The 20,041-nt window shown below is 43.8% G+C and overlaps 1 protein-coding gene across 1 annotated transcript in view; it reads right to left on the reverse strand.

Annotated features, from left to right (window-relative positions):
- The window catches only part of LOC106566670 (dedicator of cytokinesis protein 3), an 80,395-nt gene that overhangs the window by 18,175 nt on the left and 42,179 nt on the right, over window positions 1–20,041 (reverse strand). The window contains exons 6-21 of the mRNA XM_082959888.1: window positions 19,083–19,231; window positions 18,069–18,153; window positions 13,912–13,953; window positions 13,383–13,537; window positions 9,051–9,132; window positions 8,785–8,845; window positions 8,538–8,685; window positions 6,677–6,765; window positions 5,383–5,508; window positions 3,402–3,526; window positions 3,077–3,239; window positions 2,819–2,925; window positions 2,541–2,712; window positions 2,310–2,407; window positions 1,882–1,965; window positions 1,597–1,697 (exon numbers count right to left, since the gene is read on the reverse strand). Of these exons, the coding sequence (XP_082816014.1) occupies window positions 1,597–1,697; window positions 1,882–1,965; window positions 2,310–2,407; window positions 2,541–2,712; window positions 2,819–2,925; window positions 3,077–3,239; window positions 3,402–3,526; window positions 5,383–5,508; window positions 6,677–6,765; window positions 8,538–8,685; window positions 8,785–8,845; window positions 9,051–9,132; window positions 13,383–13,537; window positions 13,912–13,953; window positions 18,069–18,153; window positions 19,083–19,231 (1,787 nt within the window). The remainder of the gene's footprint in view (window positions 1–1,596; window positions 1,698–1,881; window positions 1,966–2,309; window positions 2,408–2,540; window positions 2,713–2,818; window positions 2,926–3,076; window positions 3,240–3,401; window positions 3,527–5,382; window positions 5,509–6,676; window positions 6,766–8,537; window positions 8,686–8,784; window positions 8,846–9,050; window positions 9,133–13,382; window positions 13,538–13,911; window positions 13,954–18,068; window positions 18,154–19,082; window positions 19,232–20,041) is intronic.

The raw sequence follows: 20,041 nt of genomic DNA on the forward strand, positions 1-20,041 counted from the left end.
CATGTCAATACATATTGATGATTCCCTGTCATAAGATATCTCTACTCTTCCTCCATCTGGAAACCTCCTCTGATCCACTGTGGCTTTAGATTACAATGTCTAAAGTTTTATGAGATGGAGAACACATTGGGAGGGATCTTAGACCCTCCCTCCATACAGAATCCTTCCAGATCCTTGATATCCTCCAGCTGCCTTCTTCAATTTAAACCGCAGGTTTTCAATGGGTTTCAAGTCCGGAGACTGAGATGGCCATTGTAAATGTTATTTTTCCGGCCAATGAACCATTTCTTTGTGGATTTTGATGTGTGCTTGGGGTTATTGTCTTGCTGGAAGATCCAATTGCGGCCAAGTTTCATCCTCCTGGCAGAGGCAACCAGGTTTTTGTCCTGGTACAGAGTAAAGTTCATGACCTTAAAAAGTAAAATAGCCCCATAACATCAAAGATCCAACACCATATTTTAAAATATGGTGTTGGATATTTGATGTTATTGGGCTTTTTTGTTTCCACTGGTCCTGGGGCTACTTCAGGATTTTGGCAATGCCCTTTATCTACATGCTAGGAACATGCTAGGAGATATCAGCCTGTACCAGGACATTTTAGCCAAAAACCTGGTACTGAAGGTCCCCAAGAACACAGTGGCCTCCATCATTTTTAAGTGGAAGAAGTTTGGAACCACCAAGACTCTTCCTATACCTGGCTGCCTGGCCAAACTGAGCAATCGGGGGAGAAGGGCCTTGGTCAGGGATGTGACCAAGAACCCGATGGTCACTCTGACAGAGCTCCAGAGTTCCTCTGTGGAGATGGGAGAAGCTTCCAGAAGGACAACCATCACTGCAGCACCACCAATTAGGCCTTTATGGTAGAGTGGCCAGATGGAAGCCACTCCTTAGTAAAAGACACATGACAGCCCGCTTGGAGTTTGCCAAAAGGCACCTAAAGACTCTCAGACCATGAGAAACAAGATTCTCTGGTCTGACAATGACATTCAGCACACAGCCAAGACAATGCAGGAGTGGCTTCGGGACAAGTCTCTGAATGTCCTTGAGTGGCCAAGCCAGAGCCCGGACTTGAACCCGATCGAACATCTCTGGAGAGACCTGAAAATAGCTGTGCTCCGACGCTCCCCATCCAACCTGACAGAGCTTGAGAGGATTTGCAGAGAAGATTGGGAGAAACTCCCCCAATACAGTTGTGCCAAGCTTGTAGCGTCATACCCAAGAAGACTCGAGGCTGTAATCGCTGCCAAATGTGCTTCACATATTACTGAGTAAAGGGTCTGTAAACAGACCGAATACTTAAGTAAACGTGATATTTCTTTTTTTTTTATTATTGTAAATTTGCAAAAATGTCTAAAAACCTGTTTTTGCTTTGTCATTATGGGGTATTGTGTGTAGACTGATGAGAGAAAAAAACAACTTACTCCATTTTAGAATAAGGCTGTAATGTAACAAAATGTGGAAAAAGTCAAGGGGGTCTGAATACTTTCCGAATGCACTATAGCTCAGTATATTAATTATTTATTTTATACAGTCTTATTTGTTCATCTTTATCAAGGGTGCCAATAATTTTGGACCTGACCGTAAGTGGTACATTACTTGTAGGCCAGAGCTCCTGCAAAGTGGTTCTGTATGTAGGCCTCCATAACAGGCCGGAAGTGGTAGAAACGACTGTCCCTGAGCAGGTTGATGATAAACACCTGAGGGCACAAAGACAGACAGACAGACAGGGGGGAAAACATTAGATAGGGTTTAGCCATATTGGAGAAAATGTAAGTATGCTGCAGCCACACCACATGCAGTCATGCATGCATTCACGCATGTGTGTCACACACACTACATTCCATTACATTGAATGAGGTTGATCTCTCCATCTTGACATACCAATGACTGGAAAACCAGTGGTCCATATTTATCTGTGTTGTCATCCAGGAGACAAAACAGTGTATCCAGGACATCTCGTAGGAACTGCAGGGGAGAAGAGCCAGCTCAATCATTAAACCAGGGGTGTCAGACTCATTCCATGGAGGCCCTAGTGTCCACACGTTTTAGGTTTTTCCTCTCAATTAAGCCCTAGACAACCAGGTGAGGGGAGTTACTTACTAATTAGTGACCTTAATTCGTCAATCAAGTACAAGGGAGGAGCAAAAACCTGCAGACACTCTGCCATCAGGGGAATGAGTTTGACACGTGCGTTACACCATCATAGTTCCCCAAACCCAATAACATAGGCTAGTCACAGATCTGTTAGTGTTTGGCCAAACAACAAAGAGGAGTCTTTCCTAGATGTATTGATTGAATAAGAGTGTTACCTTGACGATCTCCTCTCCATTGATGTGGCGTAGTTGACCCAGGATGTCTAACACCCTGTCGGGGTGGGCTTTCCAGTTCAGCAGAGCCAGGAGGTCCACTGGAAAAAGAGCAGAATAGAATAGACACAAAAACATGTGTGAAGCTCTGGGTAAAGATCGAGGCTAGGCTAGTGAATTCTCTGTTATAGAGTGTGGTGAGATGTACAATACAGTGTAGTGTGCTGGCCTTACCGTTCTGAGTGAGCTTGGTGGAGCAGAGCTGTGTGGAGACCCAGAAGGTCTCCTTGGGGTTCCTCTGGAAGGGCAGGGTGGAGGGCAGGTTGGGGCAGCTGTTGAAGTCCTCTTTACAGCAGGGCATGCTCAGGTACAGGCCCTGGTTGCTGAACGTTGCATTCTCATCACACTGGGCAACAGAGGCACAACAGAGAAACGTGTTAGATAGAAATGACAGAGATTAATGTAGAATATGTAAGCCTGTGTGTGCATGTATGTGTCGTCTATGACCCCACCTTATAGACATAGAGCTCATGGCTCTCGTCTGACAGCGTGGTCCCATCCTCCCTCATCAGAGGAGTGAAGGCAAAACCAAACAGCTTCTTCTCCCCTTTGTCTTTAGCTGAGAAGAGACACAAAGGAATTACTGTATAGTTTATGCCATCTACACAGCATAAACAATACCAGACACAATTCTGTATTGCTATCAAGTTAATAATAATGATAACAATAATAACTTTATTTTTAAATCCTGTCCAGTGTTGTTGACATACTGGAACAGTGTCTGAACTCAAAGCGCAGATGTGATCCTCTGAAGCGGTCTATGGGGATGGGGAGTTTAATCATCTCACTCCAGCGAGGGCTGTTGTTGTGGTACAGGACAAAAGAGCGGTGTTCACTGGTGTTGGGCTCCCCACTACCCAAACTGATACAGTCCTGATGTGAGGAATAGAGAGAGGACAGGCACTCTTTAGAATGGATGGATGGATGGGTGGGTGAATGGATAGATGGATGGATAATGGTGTAATGGTTGTCAAATGGTTGAAATCATGAAATCCAAATCAAATACGACAAACCAACAGAAATGTTCTCTGTTACCTTGAGTGTGTCCCCATCGGCATAAAGCACATACACAGTGACCTCAATATTTTTCTGGACACTCTTGCCCCCCCTCTCAAAGTCCCCTCGCTCCAGGGTCAGGTACAGGTCATTACGAGTGTCACCTAGGATAAGGACACACAGTCAAGCCATGACAGTGTTCTGTTCTAGAGAATTCTCTCTCTACAGTTTCCCTACAGTTCAGAGGAACAGGCCTTAGAATGCCCATGAGACAATAACATCTCTACAAGTTCGAAGCCTAGGACAGAACCAAATTAATATTTCATGAGCACGGAATTGTTAGTTTATCTTTACTTTATACTCTGTGGTTTTTGCCTTCTATAATTTACCTCAGCCTCAAGTGGTCCTAAGTCTGGGATATCCCACGCATGTGGAGCTACGTATGCCTATAGGCAACATCTTAAACTGCAGCAGTCAAAGATTGCGGAAGTAAGCCAACTGGCTGGAAAAACGAAGGGATCCTGGGGTAGCTCAGATGAGTGTGGACATTATGAATTAGGATGTGGTGCTGACACCAAACATTATTGTTCTTGTCAATAAAAAATGGCCCTCCTGAGTTATAATATACACAGTAGCTCATAATAACTGTCTCAGCACCCCATGTGAGTCAGTGCTTAATGGAAAAGATATCAATGACTACAGTGAAAGAAGATATTGCAGTTATTTATAAGATCAGATTACTGTTATTTATATCTTGCTCATTTCCTTGGGGACAGATGAGTCACTGACAGGGGTATTGGGAGGTATTTTAAATCGGAGTGGAAGGAAGTGGAGGGGTGTGTGTGTGTGTACACTGTAGTATTCATCTCAATGGAACCCTTAAAGAGTGATGCCAAATGATGAAACAAACACACACTTTATGGCCCTTCACTCCTTTGACAGAATCTTTGAAGATCTCTGTTGTTTGTTTACAAATGGTCACAGTTTAAAGACATGCTCCGGTACTTTGGCGACTAAGAAAGTATTTTTTAAATCTCCCGCTTTGGGCAGGATGTGTCAATGTGTTGTTCCTACATGCATAATCTATGAGAATAATTACTGTCTTATCTCATTTAGCCACAAAATCCCCAGTTTGAAAGCAACTGATTTCCCAAAGCTGTGCCACGCCATTTCCCTACGTTCCCCCCCACGTGGGCCAGCCCCCAAGTAATTTGAGTTATAGCCAATGAGTGACAGAATTTGAGTGACAGTTACCAAGAGGCCTGCCCAGCGTTATCCAATGAGGTTGCAGGGCATGCACAACGGCACAATGGACACAGCAGAGAGAGAGCTGCCTGCCATAAGATGAGGGACAGTGTCTGACAGACCAATCAACCTACACATGTCCTCTATTGTATGCTTATTGTTATTGTTCAATGTATGGTTATTTTGACCCTTGGTTATTGTTGTTACTGTTGTCCTGTTGACAATTTTGATTCTAATTATCTTAATATTGTAAATATCCAAAGTAAGCTTTGGCAATATGTACATTGTTACATCATGCCAATAAAGCAAATTTAATTGAGAGAGAGAGAGAGAGAAAGAGAGAGAACATATCTGCATATATGTGACATAGTACGCCATTTTTGGAGACAACTTCTGGCTTGTGAGCGCTACTGTCAGAACTACTGGCTAAAAAGTATACAAAAGCACCAGAGAATCTCTTTAAGCCTCTGACCCAAATGTTGTCAAAAGTAGGAAACACCTAGCCTACATTCTCTTCAGTACAGGCCTAACTCCTGCTGAGGGTTTATTTCAAGTGAAACATCTAATTTTGAGCATTTTGGACTGAGACTGGTGTCCAACTGTGTCAATGCAACTGGTGTCCTTCTGAACATCTGCTTATCCCCCCTTAAATAATCACTTCCCTTGAATGAAACACAAGCCATATTTTCTGGAACTCCTCCTTTCTCCCTACCCCCTACACCCTACCCTCTACTCCCTATCACCTACCAACTACTCCCTATCCCCTACCCCTCACCTGGCATAATGACATCAGGGAAGCCCAGTTTGCGTGTGATGGCCAGAGCCCTGCTGAACACAGCCTGGTTCTCCCTCCTGATCTGATCCAGCTCCCCCCGCAGCAGCTGTAGAGAGATGATGAGGCCTGGGAAGTGGTGGAGAGGGAGGGAGAGAGGGATGGAAGGGAGAGAGGCAGGGGGAAGGGAGGGAGGAAGGAAGCGAGAGGGGGGGAAGAGGAAGAGAGGGGAGAGGGAGGAGAAGTAAAAGGGACAGAGAGAAAGCGAGAGGAGAGAGAGAATGAGTGAAGGGATGGAGGGAGTGAAGGGATGGAGAGGGAGGGAGGGAGTGAAGGGATGGAGAGGGAGGGAGGGAGTGAAGGGATGGAGAGGGAGGGAGGGAGTGAAGGGATGGAGAGGGAGGGAGGGAGGGAGGGAGGGAGGGAGGGAGGGAGGGAGGGAGGGAGGGAGGGACAGAAAGAAAGAGAGAGGAGAGAGAATGAAAAAGAGAGAAAAAGGGGAGGGAGGAATAGAGGGGTATTTAAGGGACATTAGTCAGAGTGCGGGGGAGGAAGAGACAGACAGGAGCATGGATGGAGAGATAAAGTCACAGCGAGGAAAGGAGAGAGAAAAAAAGGTGGGGTGGCATTAGGAATAGAAAAAGAGAGAAGGGTATGGAACAACACAAGATGACGGAATTCAGTGACTCATATTATGCTACAGAAATATACCAGTGTGAAACACAAGACAACACTGAGCAACATGAAGATGCATGCAATACAGACATTCTATCAGTCTAACTAAAATGGAGGTCTGTTTGAACTGACATGTGGAACCACAGAGCACATTTCCTCTGCATCATCACATTGTGGATGTATCCAGTACATGTGCAGTGAAACGTCAATAATGAGAGCCCTTTCCTTCAGCTTATCCTTAATGCTGATTGACACAGTCATGGTGATCAATACGCCATTATGACAATGAATATCTGATTTAACCTTGGAGGACCTCTAAGACAGATATGGCCGGTAACGTCTATGTCTCAAAGCTGAAACGAAACTTTCTATATACTTTACCTTCTTTGTCAGTTGGTTATTCACATCCTTTAACATGTAATGTCCTAGAAGTCCATTTCAATTGAGTCAATTTAGGAGACTAATTGCCATTTCAATAATAAAATGGAAAACTGCCTTTTTTCTTCAATGAGGATTTCTCAAGTTCTTGAAATGGAATTCCAATTACTTCCTGAATTGATTGCCATTGAAATGGAACGGACCCAAACCCTGGCCCCAGAGGATGAATGATCATCATATGTACCATAGTTGGTGCTAGGGGCCGAGTACTTTGTGCTGGACTTGCGTATGATGTTCTCGTGGATCTGAAACCACTCGTTCTCATTATTACATCTGGAGAAAAAGATAGAGAGAAGACAGAGGGAAGACAGAGAGAAGATAGAGAGACAATAGAGAGATGGTAGAGAGAAGACAGAGAAGATACAGAGAAAGAGAGAAGATAGAGAGAAGATGCAGAGAAGATACAGAGAAGAAAGAGACAAAATAGAAACAAAATAGAGAGAAGCATTAATGACACACACATTAGAGGGGGAGAGATGGAGAGCTGGGGACGGTTGTGTCCCTGAAGCGTTTTCCTCCTGGAGAAAAGATAACAGTGGGGGGACATGCTATCAAGCAGCACATTACCCCAAAAGCACAGGCCTCTAAGCTGAGCTGACAGACAGCTCTCTCTCCTCTCCTCCTCTCCTTTCCTTTCCTCTCTGCCCTCTCCACCAGGCTTTTTCATTACTGTAGGCCCGTGGGCCCCTGGGAGAGGAATGGTGGGAAAGCACAGGCTGGAGCCTTATTTATTTGTATTTTTTATTTAACCTTTATTGAACCAGGCAAGTCAGTTAAGAACAAATTCTTATTTACAATGATGGCCTACCCCGGCCAAACCCAGACGACGCTGGGCCAATTGTGCACCGCCCTATGGTACTCCCAATCACGACCGGATATGATACAGCCTGGATTCGAACCAGGGACTATAGTGACGCCTTTTGCACTGAGATGCAGTGCCTTAAACCGCTGCGCAACTCGGGAGGACCCTTATAGGCGAGGACAGTTTAGTGGCAGCTCTGCTCTACACACAAAACGCTGCTCGCTTTTTCCTCTGAGGAGACGTGCATAGGGCTGACAATAATCATCATCATAACTATAGTTAACGTTATACTGCAACTCATTTCTATAATTCATTTAGTGCAGAGCAAGCTAGTTTAGATGTCCTTCTGTAATGTGGATAAAAGGGCATCTAAAACAGTAGAAATCAGTAGCGTCGGGCTATCTAGACCACATCCAAAAGCCCTGACACACAGTCCTGACAGAGGAGGCCGAATGCTGAGGAAGAGGAGGAGGGGAAAGACAGAGGGAGGATAGGAGGATGCACATGCGTTATAGCTATCTGTTGAGTCACTGTCTCAGAATGCTTAGCTCAGTGTTATTTTTGCTTCTACTATTCCTCAAACTTTGTCCTCTAACTTTGTGCATTTGTCTAAGTGTCATCTCCCTCCTTTCTCATACACACACACTCTCTCTATCTTTAACTCTCTCTGTCTATCTCTCTGACTTGCACTCTCACACGCTCTTTCTCTCTCTCTCTCTCTCTCTGTCGCTCTCTCATGCCTTCATTGCTTGGCGGGTTACAGGAGTGTCTCTTGCATGGTGCCTAACAGAGGGAGCCAGATTCCCATCACGCCAGGAGCACAATCTTAGGCCCTGGTTGAACAGATATTGATTTTTCAGAGGACATTTCATTATCATTCTGGTCCAAAAACAAAGCGCATCAACACAGTCAAGCACTTGGTTGGGAACATTCACAGAACACTGGTAAAACACCATGCCTCAGTAAACACAGTGGAATTCCAACCAATGGCGCTGTCTCTGGAGTCTTTTTCACAGTCATTTTAATGGAGATATCTTTGTAAAAGGCTGATGACACACTACAGTGTTAGTAGTCAGTTATTCTGGCTACTAACATCCATTTAGACGGCGTCCATATTTACCAGGACTCCAGCTGCATGTAGTATGTGGTGTCAGCTAAATATTGCTTTAGTATTTAGAAAAACGTTGGTTAATTGTAAATCGCTCTGGATAAGATCATGACTAAAATGTAGACTGTGACTCACGTGTAAACTTTGAGTACAAAGTCCTTCTCCTCTTTGAGGTCAGTGATGGTGTGGAACACGTCACTCATGGCCAGGACAGCACAGCCGTACGGTCTCCTGTACTGCACGTGGGGCAGACCCTTCTTTGAGTCATTCAACAACATACGACCTGGATACGACAACAACAATGCATTAGCTCCATATGAGTAATAGCTTTCCTAGAAATCACATTGTGATATTTCTGTTACTCCGTTTCAAATAGGCTTACCAGTTCGTATGACATGTGTCACAATGTACAGGTCTCTCTTCAAGTCCTTACTGCTCAGATCCTAAGGACAAAACTACCATTAACACAAAACACTGTAGCCAGTGCATGGATGTTTCCACATTAGGTAACTACATTATTTATTTGGATTATTGCTGTTTTACTGTTATTGCTGTTGAATCACATAATCCATGAATAGCTAATCCAAAGCTAAAATCCTATTAGTGTTTATCAGTGGCATCATGTGAGCGAGGAGAGCGAAGAGTTACCGTGAAGAGAGCGCACAGACGGTCCACTTTCTCTGGGTTCTTTGGCCCTCCATTTTTGTTTAGTCTCACCATAAACTTCTCACTAAGAAGGGAGATACAACATACAGAATATAACATGAATTAAGGCACATTGTTTTTAATTGAATCCTTATTAAAACCAGGAAGTCCCACTGAGACAAATCATCTATTTACAAAGTGAAAGGAACCCTAAGCAGTCCTGTATCGTGTGTAAATAGGACACATGAGCGAAGTGGCCTTGCGCTAAGTAAGGGTGACATGTTGTGTGGGGGGGGGGGGGGGGTCTACTATGCCCTCTAGTAAGGGTGACATGTTGTGGGTGGGGGGGGGGGGGTGTACAAATAGGGCTATCTTCTGTATACCATCCCTACCTTGTCACAACACAACTGATTGGCTGAAACGCATTTAGAAGGAACGAAATTCCAAAAATGTACTTTGAACAAGGCACGCCTGTTAATTGAAACGCATTCCAGGTGACTACCTCATGAAGCTGGTTGAGAGAATGCCAAGAGTGTGCAAAGCTGTCATCAAGTCAAAGAGTGGCTACTTTGAAGAATCTAAAATATATTTTGATTTGTTTAACACTTATTTTGTTACTACATGATTCTATGTGTTATTTCATAGTTCTGATGCCTTTACATTTATACAATGTAGAAAATAGTACAATAAATAAAAACCATTGAATGAGTAGGTATGTCCAAACTTTTGACTGTTACTGTATATATTTAAAAATATATATATACACACTGAACATAAAAATGCAAAAATGTCAATGATTTTACTAAGTTAGAGTTCATATAAGGAAATCAGTCAATTGAAATAAATAAATTAGGCCCTAATCTATGGATTTCACATGACTGGGCAGAGTGCAGCCATGGTTGGGCCTAGGAGGGCATAGGCCCACCTACTTGGGAGCCAGGCCCAACCATTGGGGAGCCAGGCCCAGCCAATCAAAATGAGTTTTTCCCCACAAAAGGACTTTATTACAGAAATACAGAAATACTCCTCAATTTCATCAACTGTCCTGGTGGCTGGTCTCAGACGATCCCTCAGGTGAAGAAGCTGGGCGTGGAGGGCCTGGTCTGCGGTTGTGAGGCCGGTTGGAAGTACTGCCAATTTCTCTAAAACAACGTTGGAGGTGGCTAAAGGTAGATAAATGAACATTCAATTCTCTGGCAACAGCGCTGGTGGAGATTCCTGCAGTCAGCATGCCAATTGCACACTCCCTCAAAATTAGGACATCTGTGGCATTATGTTGTGTGAAAAAAACAGCATATTTAAGAATGGCCTTTGATTGTCCCCAGCACAAGGTGCACCTTTGTAATGATCATGCTGTTTAATCAGCTTCTTCATATGCAACACATGTCAGGTTGATGGATTATCTTGGCAAAGGAGAAATGTAAACTAACAGGGATGTCAACATATTTGTATATTCTGTTATAATCTCCACCCGGCACAGCCAGAAGAGGACTGGCCACCCCTCATAGCCTGGTTCCTCTCTAGGTTTCTTCTTAGGTTTTGGCCTTTCTATGGAGTTTTTCCTAGCCATCGTGCTTCTACACCTCCATTGCTTGCTGTTTGGGGTTTTAGGCTGGGTTTCTGTACAGCACTTTGTGTCACACCCTGACCATAGAGAGCCTCCAGTCCGGTACGTCCTGTGCCAGCTCCTCGCACTCGCCCTGAAATGCGTGTCACCAGTCCGGTCGTGGGATGCTTTTCACAAGGACATATTGTTTTGTGTCAGGATTCCTGAGCATGAAACGCATATGGGATTTTCAGTGTGCTGGATGGCTATATTGACGAAAAACTGATTCCATATGGGATCGAATGGTGGGCTTTTACACAGATGGGGTTCCATCTATCACGGGAGAGTGGCCAGTCCTCTGCACTCAAGTTCTGCCATATGGACGCATTGTATGATCCACCGAGAACAACTGGTGGCATAAGAGCTGTGAGCACAGAACTGGGAGATATACTACAGCAGGCAACTTTGATTGTAAACTACATCAAACCACATCCACTGATCCCACTCACAAAACTATGTGGAAACATGGGATCAGAGCATGATAATGTTCCATTTCACACTGAGGCTTGGTGGTTATTGAGGGGGAGTGATGGAAAGATTTTTTACATTGAGAGAAGAACTGTTGTTATTCACAATGGATATAAAAAAACAGACTTGGTTGACTTTCTGTGTAGTGAATAGATAACAGAAAACAATATCAGTACGATGACTGCTCAAATCCAACGCTTTGAAGAGCACTTCGGGACGGACCTACTTCCCAATCCGTTTCACTGTGATCCTGGCTCAGTTGACATGCCGGTATGTGAAATCGAACAGCTGATCGAGATGTCATTTGACCGAATGCTGCAGACAACGCATTCATGGGTCACTACGGAGGATTTTCAATTCCTGACACAAAGGGAATAAATAGTGTTCAAAAAGAACTGGGAAACTAGAAAATATCTGACTTCTGACTTCAGTGCATTTGACACCACTGGGACCTCGGAAAGAAAATCCTTTTGAACAGTCACCCAACTCGGAATTCCAACTTGGGAACTTGTGCCTCTTTCTAGAGTTCTGTCTTTCCGACCTAAAGATACCTGACGTCATGCTTTGGCCTCGTATTTTCCCAATTGTCTTGAACGAACCATAAAATTCATGGTAGGCCATCGCAGTGCTTGAGGCGTCACTACAAACCCGGGTTCGATCTCAGGCTGTGTCACAGCTGGCCGTGACCGGGAGACCCATGAGGCGGCGCACAATTGACCCAGCATCGTCCGGGTTAGGGGAGTGTTTGGCCGGCCGGGATTTCCTTATCCGATCGTACTCTAGCGACTCCTTGTGGAAGGTCGGGCGCCTGCAAGCTGGTGTTTCCTCCGACACATTTTTGCGGCTGGCTTCCGGGTTGAGTGAGCAGTGTGTCAAGAAGCACCGCGGCTTGGCAGGGTCGTGTTTCGGAGGACCCATGACGCTCGACCTTCTCCTCTCCCAAGTCGATAGGGGAGTTGCAGCGATGGGACAAGACTAACTACGAATTGGCTATCACGAAATTGGGGAGAAAAAGGGGTAAAAGTCAAAAAAATATTATAATAAAATAAAAAATGTAATGGTAGGCTACCCTTTGCCAGCACATATCTGTGTGAAGCTGGATTCAGTGCTCTCGTCTGCATTAATACCCAATATTGATCCAGGCTGGATGTGACAGCAGAGATGAGGTGCACATTGTCGACCACGCCCCCTGACTTTGAGAAGCTCCGATGCGACACACATCAAACACACCCATCTCATTAGTGGTGGTGAGATAACAGACATTATGTCAGACTAATTTGCAATTAACTGCCCAACATTAAAAGTATGTGAGGATGAGTTGAGAAAATCTGAAATACTGTTAGAATGTTTTTCAATTGGCTGCCATAGCCCCAAATAAAAAAGTAAACACTGGCTGTTAATTACATCATTTCTTTCACATGGATGGGGTCGCGAGAATGTTCAGATATGGGGTCGTGGGCCCAATAAGTTTTGGAACCCCTGATTTAGCCAATGACACCTTCTTGATGAATAAATAAAATGAAAATGTTTGGTTGTCTCTCTATAATACTAGCCTAGTGGCTTTAGCTAGCCCAGATAGGTTCCCAATCTCATAACTAGCTATCAAGCCATTTCAGGCTACCAATCAAGTTAGAGTAGCTTGTCTAACTATCTTAGCTGGCATGCCTGTTGGCAAGGTTGCTAGACTTTAGAAAATATAAAAATTTCTTTAATTGTTGGGTTATGAGACGATATACAAGGATGGCAGTTGTACTAAACTCCTAGGCATACAAGTTGTTAAAGAATCAATTTGATTGATACATTAAAATGACAATTGAACAGGCAAAGAGGTATGCTATATTTCTTTTTACATAGAATTAGCCACAATGATTATGGCGTTAGAGTGCTGGATAAAGCTGTTTCATTTGTTTGAAAAATTCCAAATTCTATGATTTCCTATCCTCCCCCCACCCTTGTGTAATTCATGCGCTCTCTAAAATAATGGGTGCATAAAGCCCCTGCCTGTATGTTTACGTGTGTGTGTGTGTGTCCTGCAGCCCCTCCCTCCAGTAGTCTGCTTATTGTCACGTGCATCATAGAGGGAAAAGGTGTCCACATGTGTGGTCCTCCTGTGGTCCTCCCTCAAGTACCTGACCAGCATGTTCTTTCACGTGTTCATGAAGAGGTTGTGTGAATATGTCCTGTGTGTGAATGTGTCCTGTGTGTGTCCTGTGTGTGTGTGTCCTGTGTGTGTATAGAGTGTTGACTGTGCGTATAGTGACCTGATCTGTTTGTTGTCGCGGGTGTCGTAGAGGGAGAAGAAGACGTCTGCGTCCTCGCTGATGGTGTTATAGGTGAAGCTCTTCAAGTTGATGAAGAGGTGGTGCTGTACCGGAACATGGCAACCGTCTCCATGACGCTGACGCATGCTGTCGCCCTGAGAACGAACGGACGACGAACACTAACAAGACAGGTCCTTACTGCGGGGCAAAGCTCCGACTGCGCTGCACACATGCTACGTGTATCTACCCTGTGAAGGTTGTCAGCGTGAAGTAGACATTACAGTGGATGTGGTTTGTAAGCTAGGTGATCGTTCACATTGAATGGATTTGTGTTTGTGTTGTGTTTATGGTAGTGTTGATGGCGAAGTTGATCATTCAAAATGGTGCCATGTGTTTTATCAGTAAAATGATATTTTCAATTGAATGAGTGACAAAGTGTTGGTAATCATAAAAAATGGTGGCGTGTCAAGTTCTCATATACTGTATCTTAACTGGTTATCTAGCGTTGTAGATTTAATTGAGGTCATACCTGGTTTGTGCTTGGCTGGCCACTGTGTCGGCTGGATGCATGCTGTGGGGTACACAGAGGGAAAGAGAGAAAGATTTCCGTTTATTGTCTTCTTACTCATGATCATTAAACTAGTTCTGTTTGTACACCTCAAATCAGGCCTCACAAAGAACCCACACCTGTTCTATAGTACAGTGCAATAGATGCATGAAATCTGATAAAAAGGCGCCCACCAATTTTGCCAAGAGTCTGCTTCAGTGAGCTGTATCCCTAAAATAAGCCCACGAGGGAGAACGTTAGCCCGTGGGAGACAAGAGGACAAAGCCTGTATCACCTACACACACACATAGTCACACACACACACACACACACCTCTGTGCTCTGCAACCTTAGAGATCTCCTTTACTCCTGCCTGAAGAGGCGCCAAGGCCTGTGTATCCTGCCAAAAACAAGCTCACTTTCATCGACAGAGTGAGGAGGCTTTTTGGCAGGGATGCGCCACGCTGTTGTTTCTGGGCCAAGCACTTACTGCACTAACAATCTTCCTGCAAAGCCGCAAAAAACGGCACAGGTATAATAGGTCGACCGCTGGGAAGTTGGACCCTTTACTATTGGTCAGACTGGGTCTACCATTTCCAAGATGGCTTCCCCCAAAACATGACATGGGCATCTATCTATCTACTCTGAGCAGTGACTACACTTAGCTAATTCTGGATCTGGCTGAGTATTTCTAATCTTCTTTCACTGGAGTTGTAAACTTATCTTAGAACTCCCTCCTACATTACTATAGTTTAGAACTCCCTCCTACGTTACTATAGTTTAGAACTCCCTCCTACATTACTATAGTTTAGAACTCCCTCCTACATTACTAAAGTGTAGAACTCCCTCCTACATTACTAAAGTGTAGAACTCCCTCCTACATTACTAAAGTGTAGAACTCCCTCCTACATTACTATAGTTTAGAACTCCCTCCTACATTACTATAGTTTAGAACTCCCTCCTACATTACTATAGTTTAGAACTCCCTCCTACATTACTAAAGTTTAGAACTCCCTCCTACATTACTATAGTTTAGAACTCCCTCCTACATTACTATAGTTTAGAACTCCCTCCTACATTACTATAGTTTAGAACTCCCTCCTACATTACTATAGTTTAGAACTCCCTCCTTTGTTACCATTGTTTAGAACTCCCTCCTACGTTACTACAGTTTAGAACCCCCTCCCACCCTGCGTTACTACAGCTTAGAACTTCCTCCTACCCTGCATTACTACAGTTTAGAACTTCCTCCTACCCTACGTTATTACAGTTTAGAACCCCCTCCTACCCTGCGTTACTACAGTTTAGAACTCCCTCCTTCCCTACGTATACTACTGTTTAGAACTCCCTACTACCCTACGATACTACAGTTTAGAACTCCCTCCTACCCTACGATACTACAGTTTAGAACTCCCTCCTACCCTACGTTACTACAGTTTAGAACTCCCTCCTACCCGATGTTATTACAGTTTAGAACTCTCCTACCCTACGTTATTTCAGTTTAGAACTCCCTCCTACATTACTATAGTTTAGAACTCCCTCCTACATTACTATAGTTTAGAACTCCCTCCTACGTTACTATAGTTTAGAACTCCCTCCTACATTACTATAGTTTAGAACTCCCTCCTACATTACTATAGTTTAGAACTCCCTCCTACATTACTATAGTTTAGAACTCCCTCCTACATTACTATAGTTTAGAACTCCCTCCTACATTACTATAGTTTAGAACTCCCTCCTACATTACTATAGTTTAGAACTCCCTCCTACATTACTACAGCTTATTGAAAATCCCAAGAGAACATTTAGGATATAACTTATTTATTATTTCTTAACTGGAGATGGGATTAGTTTACGTAACCCAGACTGTAACATGTAATAATTTATAATAACCCAACGTGTGTGTTTTTACAAAACCTCTTCTAGGTTGTCACACCGCATTCTCACTTGTGAGAGTCACGTGCATGCTGGGAGAGGGACAAACTCAATATGACAGCAACGTGCGCTTAAAGAATAGGGGGGATGAAATGGTTAGATCCACAACAGCGGAGTCGCGCCTCTCATGAGTCACCTTCCAATGGATGATTTGATTATCGGCACATTCCCTAACACGCACGCACGCACGCACACGCACACGCCCCCCCACCACACATGCACACGCACTCCAAAACACCCTCACTCAGAAAATGCATACAAGACACACACACACACATTTACACGTTCATAAGAAGGCAGACACACACAAAATCATATATCACACAGGCATATGCACACACACACTCACACACAAACAAAATCAAATCAAATGTATTTGTCACATACACATGGTTAGCAGATGTTAATGCAAGTGTAGCGAAATGCTTGTGCTTCTAGTTCCGACCATGCAGTAATATCTAACAAGTAATATAACCTAACAATTCCACAACAACTACCTTATACACACACACAAGTGTAAAGGAATCGCAAAAAGAATCCAACATTCATTTGCATAAACACTCTCTCTGTGTCAGTGTACCATACAAATAAATAATTAACACCCACACACTTCTATTAGAATACTATCACACACAAGAGTCATATCTGTGGAAGTACACTATGCATGTATAATATCTGTGGAAGTACACTATGCAAGTATAATATCTGTGGAAGTACACTATGCAAGTATAATATCTGTGGAAGTACACTATGCATGTATAATATCTGTGGAAGAACACTATGCATGTATAATAATGCATAGTAAATGCACATCTTGAGGACAGGTGGACTTTGGGATGAGTCTTGTCCTGGAGGCAGAACTGAGCTGCAAAGACAAAATTGGCTATATTGTAAAAATTCATGAAAGAAAAAAAATGCTTTTTGGTCTTAATTCAAGGTATAAGGGTTAGGCTTTAAGGTTATCATTGTGGTTAGGGTTAGGTTTAAAAAAATACAAATAATTGATGACTTTGTGGCTGTGCCAGCTAGTGACCAGAGCTGCCTCTGGAACAAGATTCATGACCTGCATCTTGAGGATCACTGTTTTCTTAATGGCCAGGCGGTTGACAGAGATAACGATAATGGCCAGGGGATTGAGAGAGATAATGATAATGGCCAGGGGGTTGACAGAGATATCGATAATGGCCAGGGGGTTGACAGAGATATCGATAATGGCCAGGGGGTTGACAGAGATAATGATAATGGCCAGGGGGTTGACAGAGATAATGATAATGGCCAGGGGGTTGACAGAGATAACGATAATGGCCAGGGGATTGAGAGAGATAATGATAATGGCCAGGGGGTTGACAGAGATATCGATAATGGCCAGGGGGTTGACAGAGATATCGATAATGGCCAGGGGGTTGACAGAGATAATGATAATGGCCAGGGGGTTGACAGAGATAATGATAATGGCCAGGGGGTTGACAGAGATAACGATAACGGCGAGGGGGATGACAGAGATATCGATAATGGCCAGGGGGTTGACAGAGATATCGATAATGGCCAGGGGGTTGACAGAGATACCGATAATGGCCAGGGGATTGACAGAGATATCGATAATGGCCAGGGGGTTGACAGAGATAATGATAATGGCCAGGGGGTTGACAGGGATAATGATAATGGCCAGGGGGTTGACAGAGATAACGATAACGGCGAGGGGGATGACAGAGATATCGATAACGGCCAGGGGGTTGACAGAGATATCGATAATGGCCAGGGGGTTGACAGAGATATCAATAATGGCCAGGGGGTTGACAGAGATATCGATAATGGCCAGGGGGTTGACAGAGATAACGATAACGGCCAGGGGGTTGACAGGGATAATGATAATGGCCAGGGGGTTGACAGAGATAACGATAACGGCGAGGGGGATGACAGAGATAACAATAATGTCCAGGGGGTTGACAGGGCTAACGATAATGGCCAGGGGGTTGACAGAGATAACAATAATGTCCAGGGGGTTGACAGGGCTAACGATAATGGCCAGGGGGTTGACAAAGGTAAAGATAATGGCCAGGGGGTTGACAAAGGTAACGATAATGGCCAGGGGGTCGACAGAGGTAACGATGTGTAATACATTTGCATTCACAGATAACACCCACATAATATGGCCATGTACAGAATGCACCAATTACAGAAAAAGTTTCATATGTTCGCAGTACCAATTTGTAGAGTTCAGATACACTGATATGATCCGGATCCACCATTTCAAACTCCTTTCTAGGAACAAGGTCCAAGCCAAGGTGCCTATTGAGAGAGAGAGAGAGAGAGAGAGAGAGAGAGAGAGAGAAAGAGAAAGAGAGAGAGAAAGAGAGAGAGAGAAAGAGACAGAGAGATGGGGAGTCCATCCAAGAAAACACAAAACTGACATTCAAAAACATTTCTTTCAAAAAGCATTGCCTCATCGAAAGAATACCCCTCATTAATAAGCACTGTCTGAACAACTAATTAGCTCATTGGCAGCACGTTAACATTCATACAACTTCCCAACTAAACTGTGTTTTTATGTTGTATGCAGTTTAGCTAAATATACACATTTTTTAAGTATCTAAAGTTCACCCAAATCCATTTAACTAAGATTTAGGGAAAAGTTCAAGTTGACCCAACAGATGGCCATTTAATTTTAAGCTCTTCCTTGGATGATGAGGATGGAGCCCAGAGAGCTCACTCTACGGGTGGCTACTAATCTAGTTGATAACGTAGGATCAATCATTAAGGATAGCTCACTTTACTTCATTCAGTAAGCACAATATAATTCACATTGCTTCCTCTTCTATGGGCACAGCAGGAATTTATATCTGATGTTGACAATGTTCTCATCAACAGCACAGCATCATGTCCAGGGCTCTAAATTACAATTTTCGTTGGTAGCACTGGTGCTCCAAACTTTAAAAAGATAGGAGCACAACATAGGAGCACCCGTAGGATGGATAGAGCATGGTGCTGGCAACACCAAGGACCTGGGATCAATTCATTCCCCTCGGGGCCAACTATAGAGTACTGCATAAGTACTCTGATAAGTACTAGAAGTCTTTTTGGATAGACGCATCTGCTAAATGACTGTGTCATTACATTACATCTACATTATATACTGTAACATGATACAGTATTATACACACACACGCGGTCACACTCAATATGGGCTCTTGCCCATGCAATACAGTACAGTAACTCACTCATTGCCCCAGTCCAGGCGCACAGTGATGTGGCGTTTGATCTCTCTGGTCTGGTCTTGGGCCAGGTGACCCTGGATGAGCTGCCGGCGCAGGTCGATGAGCTCATTCATCACATGACGCAGTTTGTGGAACAGGTCCACCTTGTGCTTCTGTGTGGATCACATACACAACAATATGATCAAAACACAGAACTTTGCATATGACATTACATGGTTCAATACACTTTTAGTCTTGGAGACTCCCACACTGTAGTATGCCTACTGTATATTGGTCTGAACAATGACGTCTCCATGTTAGTACCTCTATGTTGATAAGAGTTCCCTGGTCTGCTATGGGAGAACCCAGTACCTCCAGCTCCAGGCAGCCTCATGATTCGATCCCTGGTTTTAAATATACTTCCATTATGAAACACACAGCTAAAAAACTAGCTACTGTCAGAGTGCAGGTGTTCCTCCTGACAGTAGAAGGTCAGGGTTATGAAAGTGTAATGAGTGTTAATAAAACACACTGTGACATGGCTGTGTCATGAAATAATTATGCTGGAATTATGCTGCTATTAAGGAAAATGGTTCAGTGAAGCCTGTTTCTCTGTTATTAACAACCAACAAGGATCTTTCTTTTCTACAGGAGGTTACATATGATTGTAATGTGTGCGTACTGGCGGCAGAGAAGTCAGGCGCAGGAGAGCAAAGACTATGTTACAACGGTGCAGTTTAAATATAAAATCACCGTGAACAAACACAATAAATAAATACAACGGGACAAAACCCTTCGCAGGCCAGACATAACGTGCACAAACTCTTACAATCAACAATACTGGACAAGGACATGTGGGGAACAGAGGGTTAAATACACAACATGTAATTGATGGGATTGAAACCAGGTGTGTGGGAAGAGAAGACAAAACAAATGGAAAATGAAAGGTGGATCGGCGATGGCTAGAAGACTGGTAACGTTGA

Source organism: Salmo salar, chromosome 13 (assembly GCF_965601325.2).
Source record: "Salmo salar chromosome 13, fSalSal1, whole genome shotgun sequence".
NCBI classification, from domain to species: Eukaryota; Metazoa; Chordata; class Actinopteri; order Salmoniformes; family Salmonidae; genus Salmo; species Salmo salar.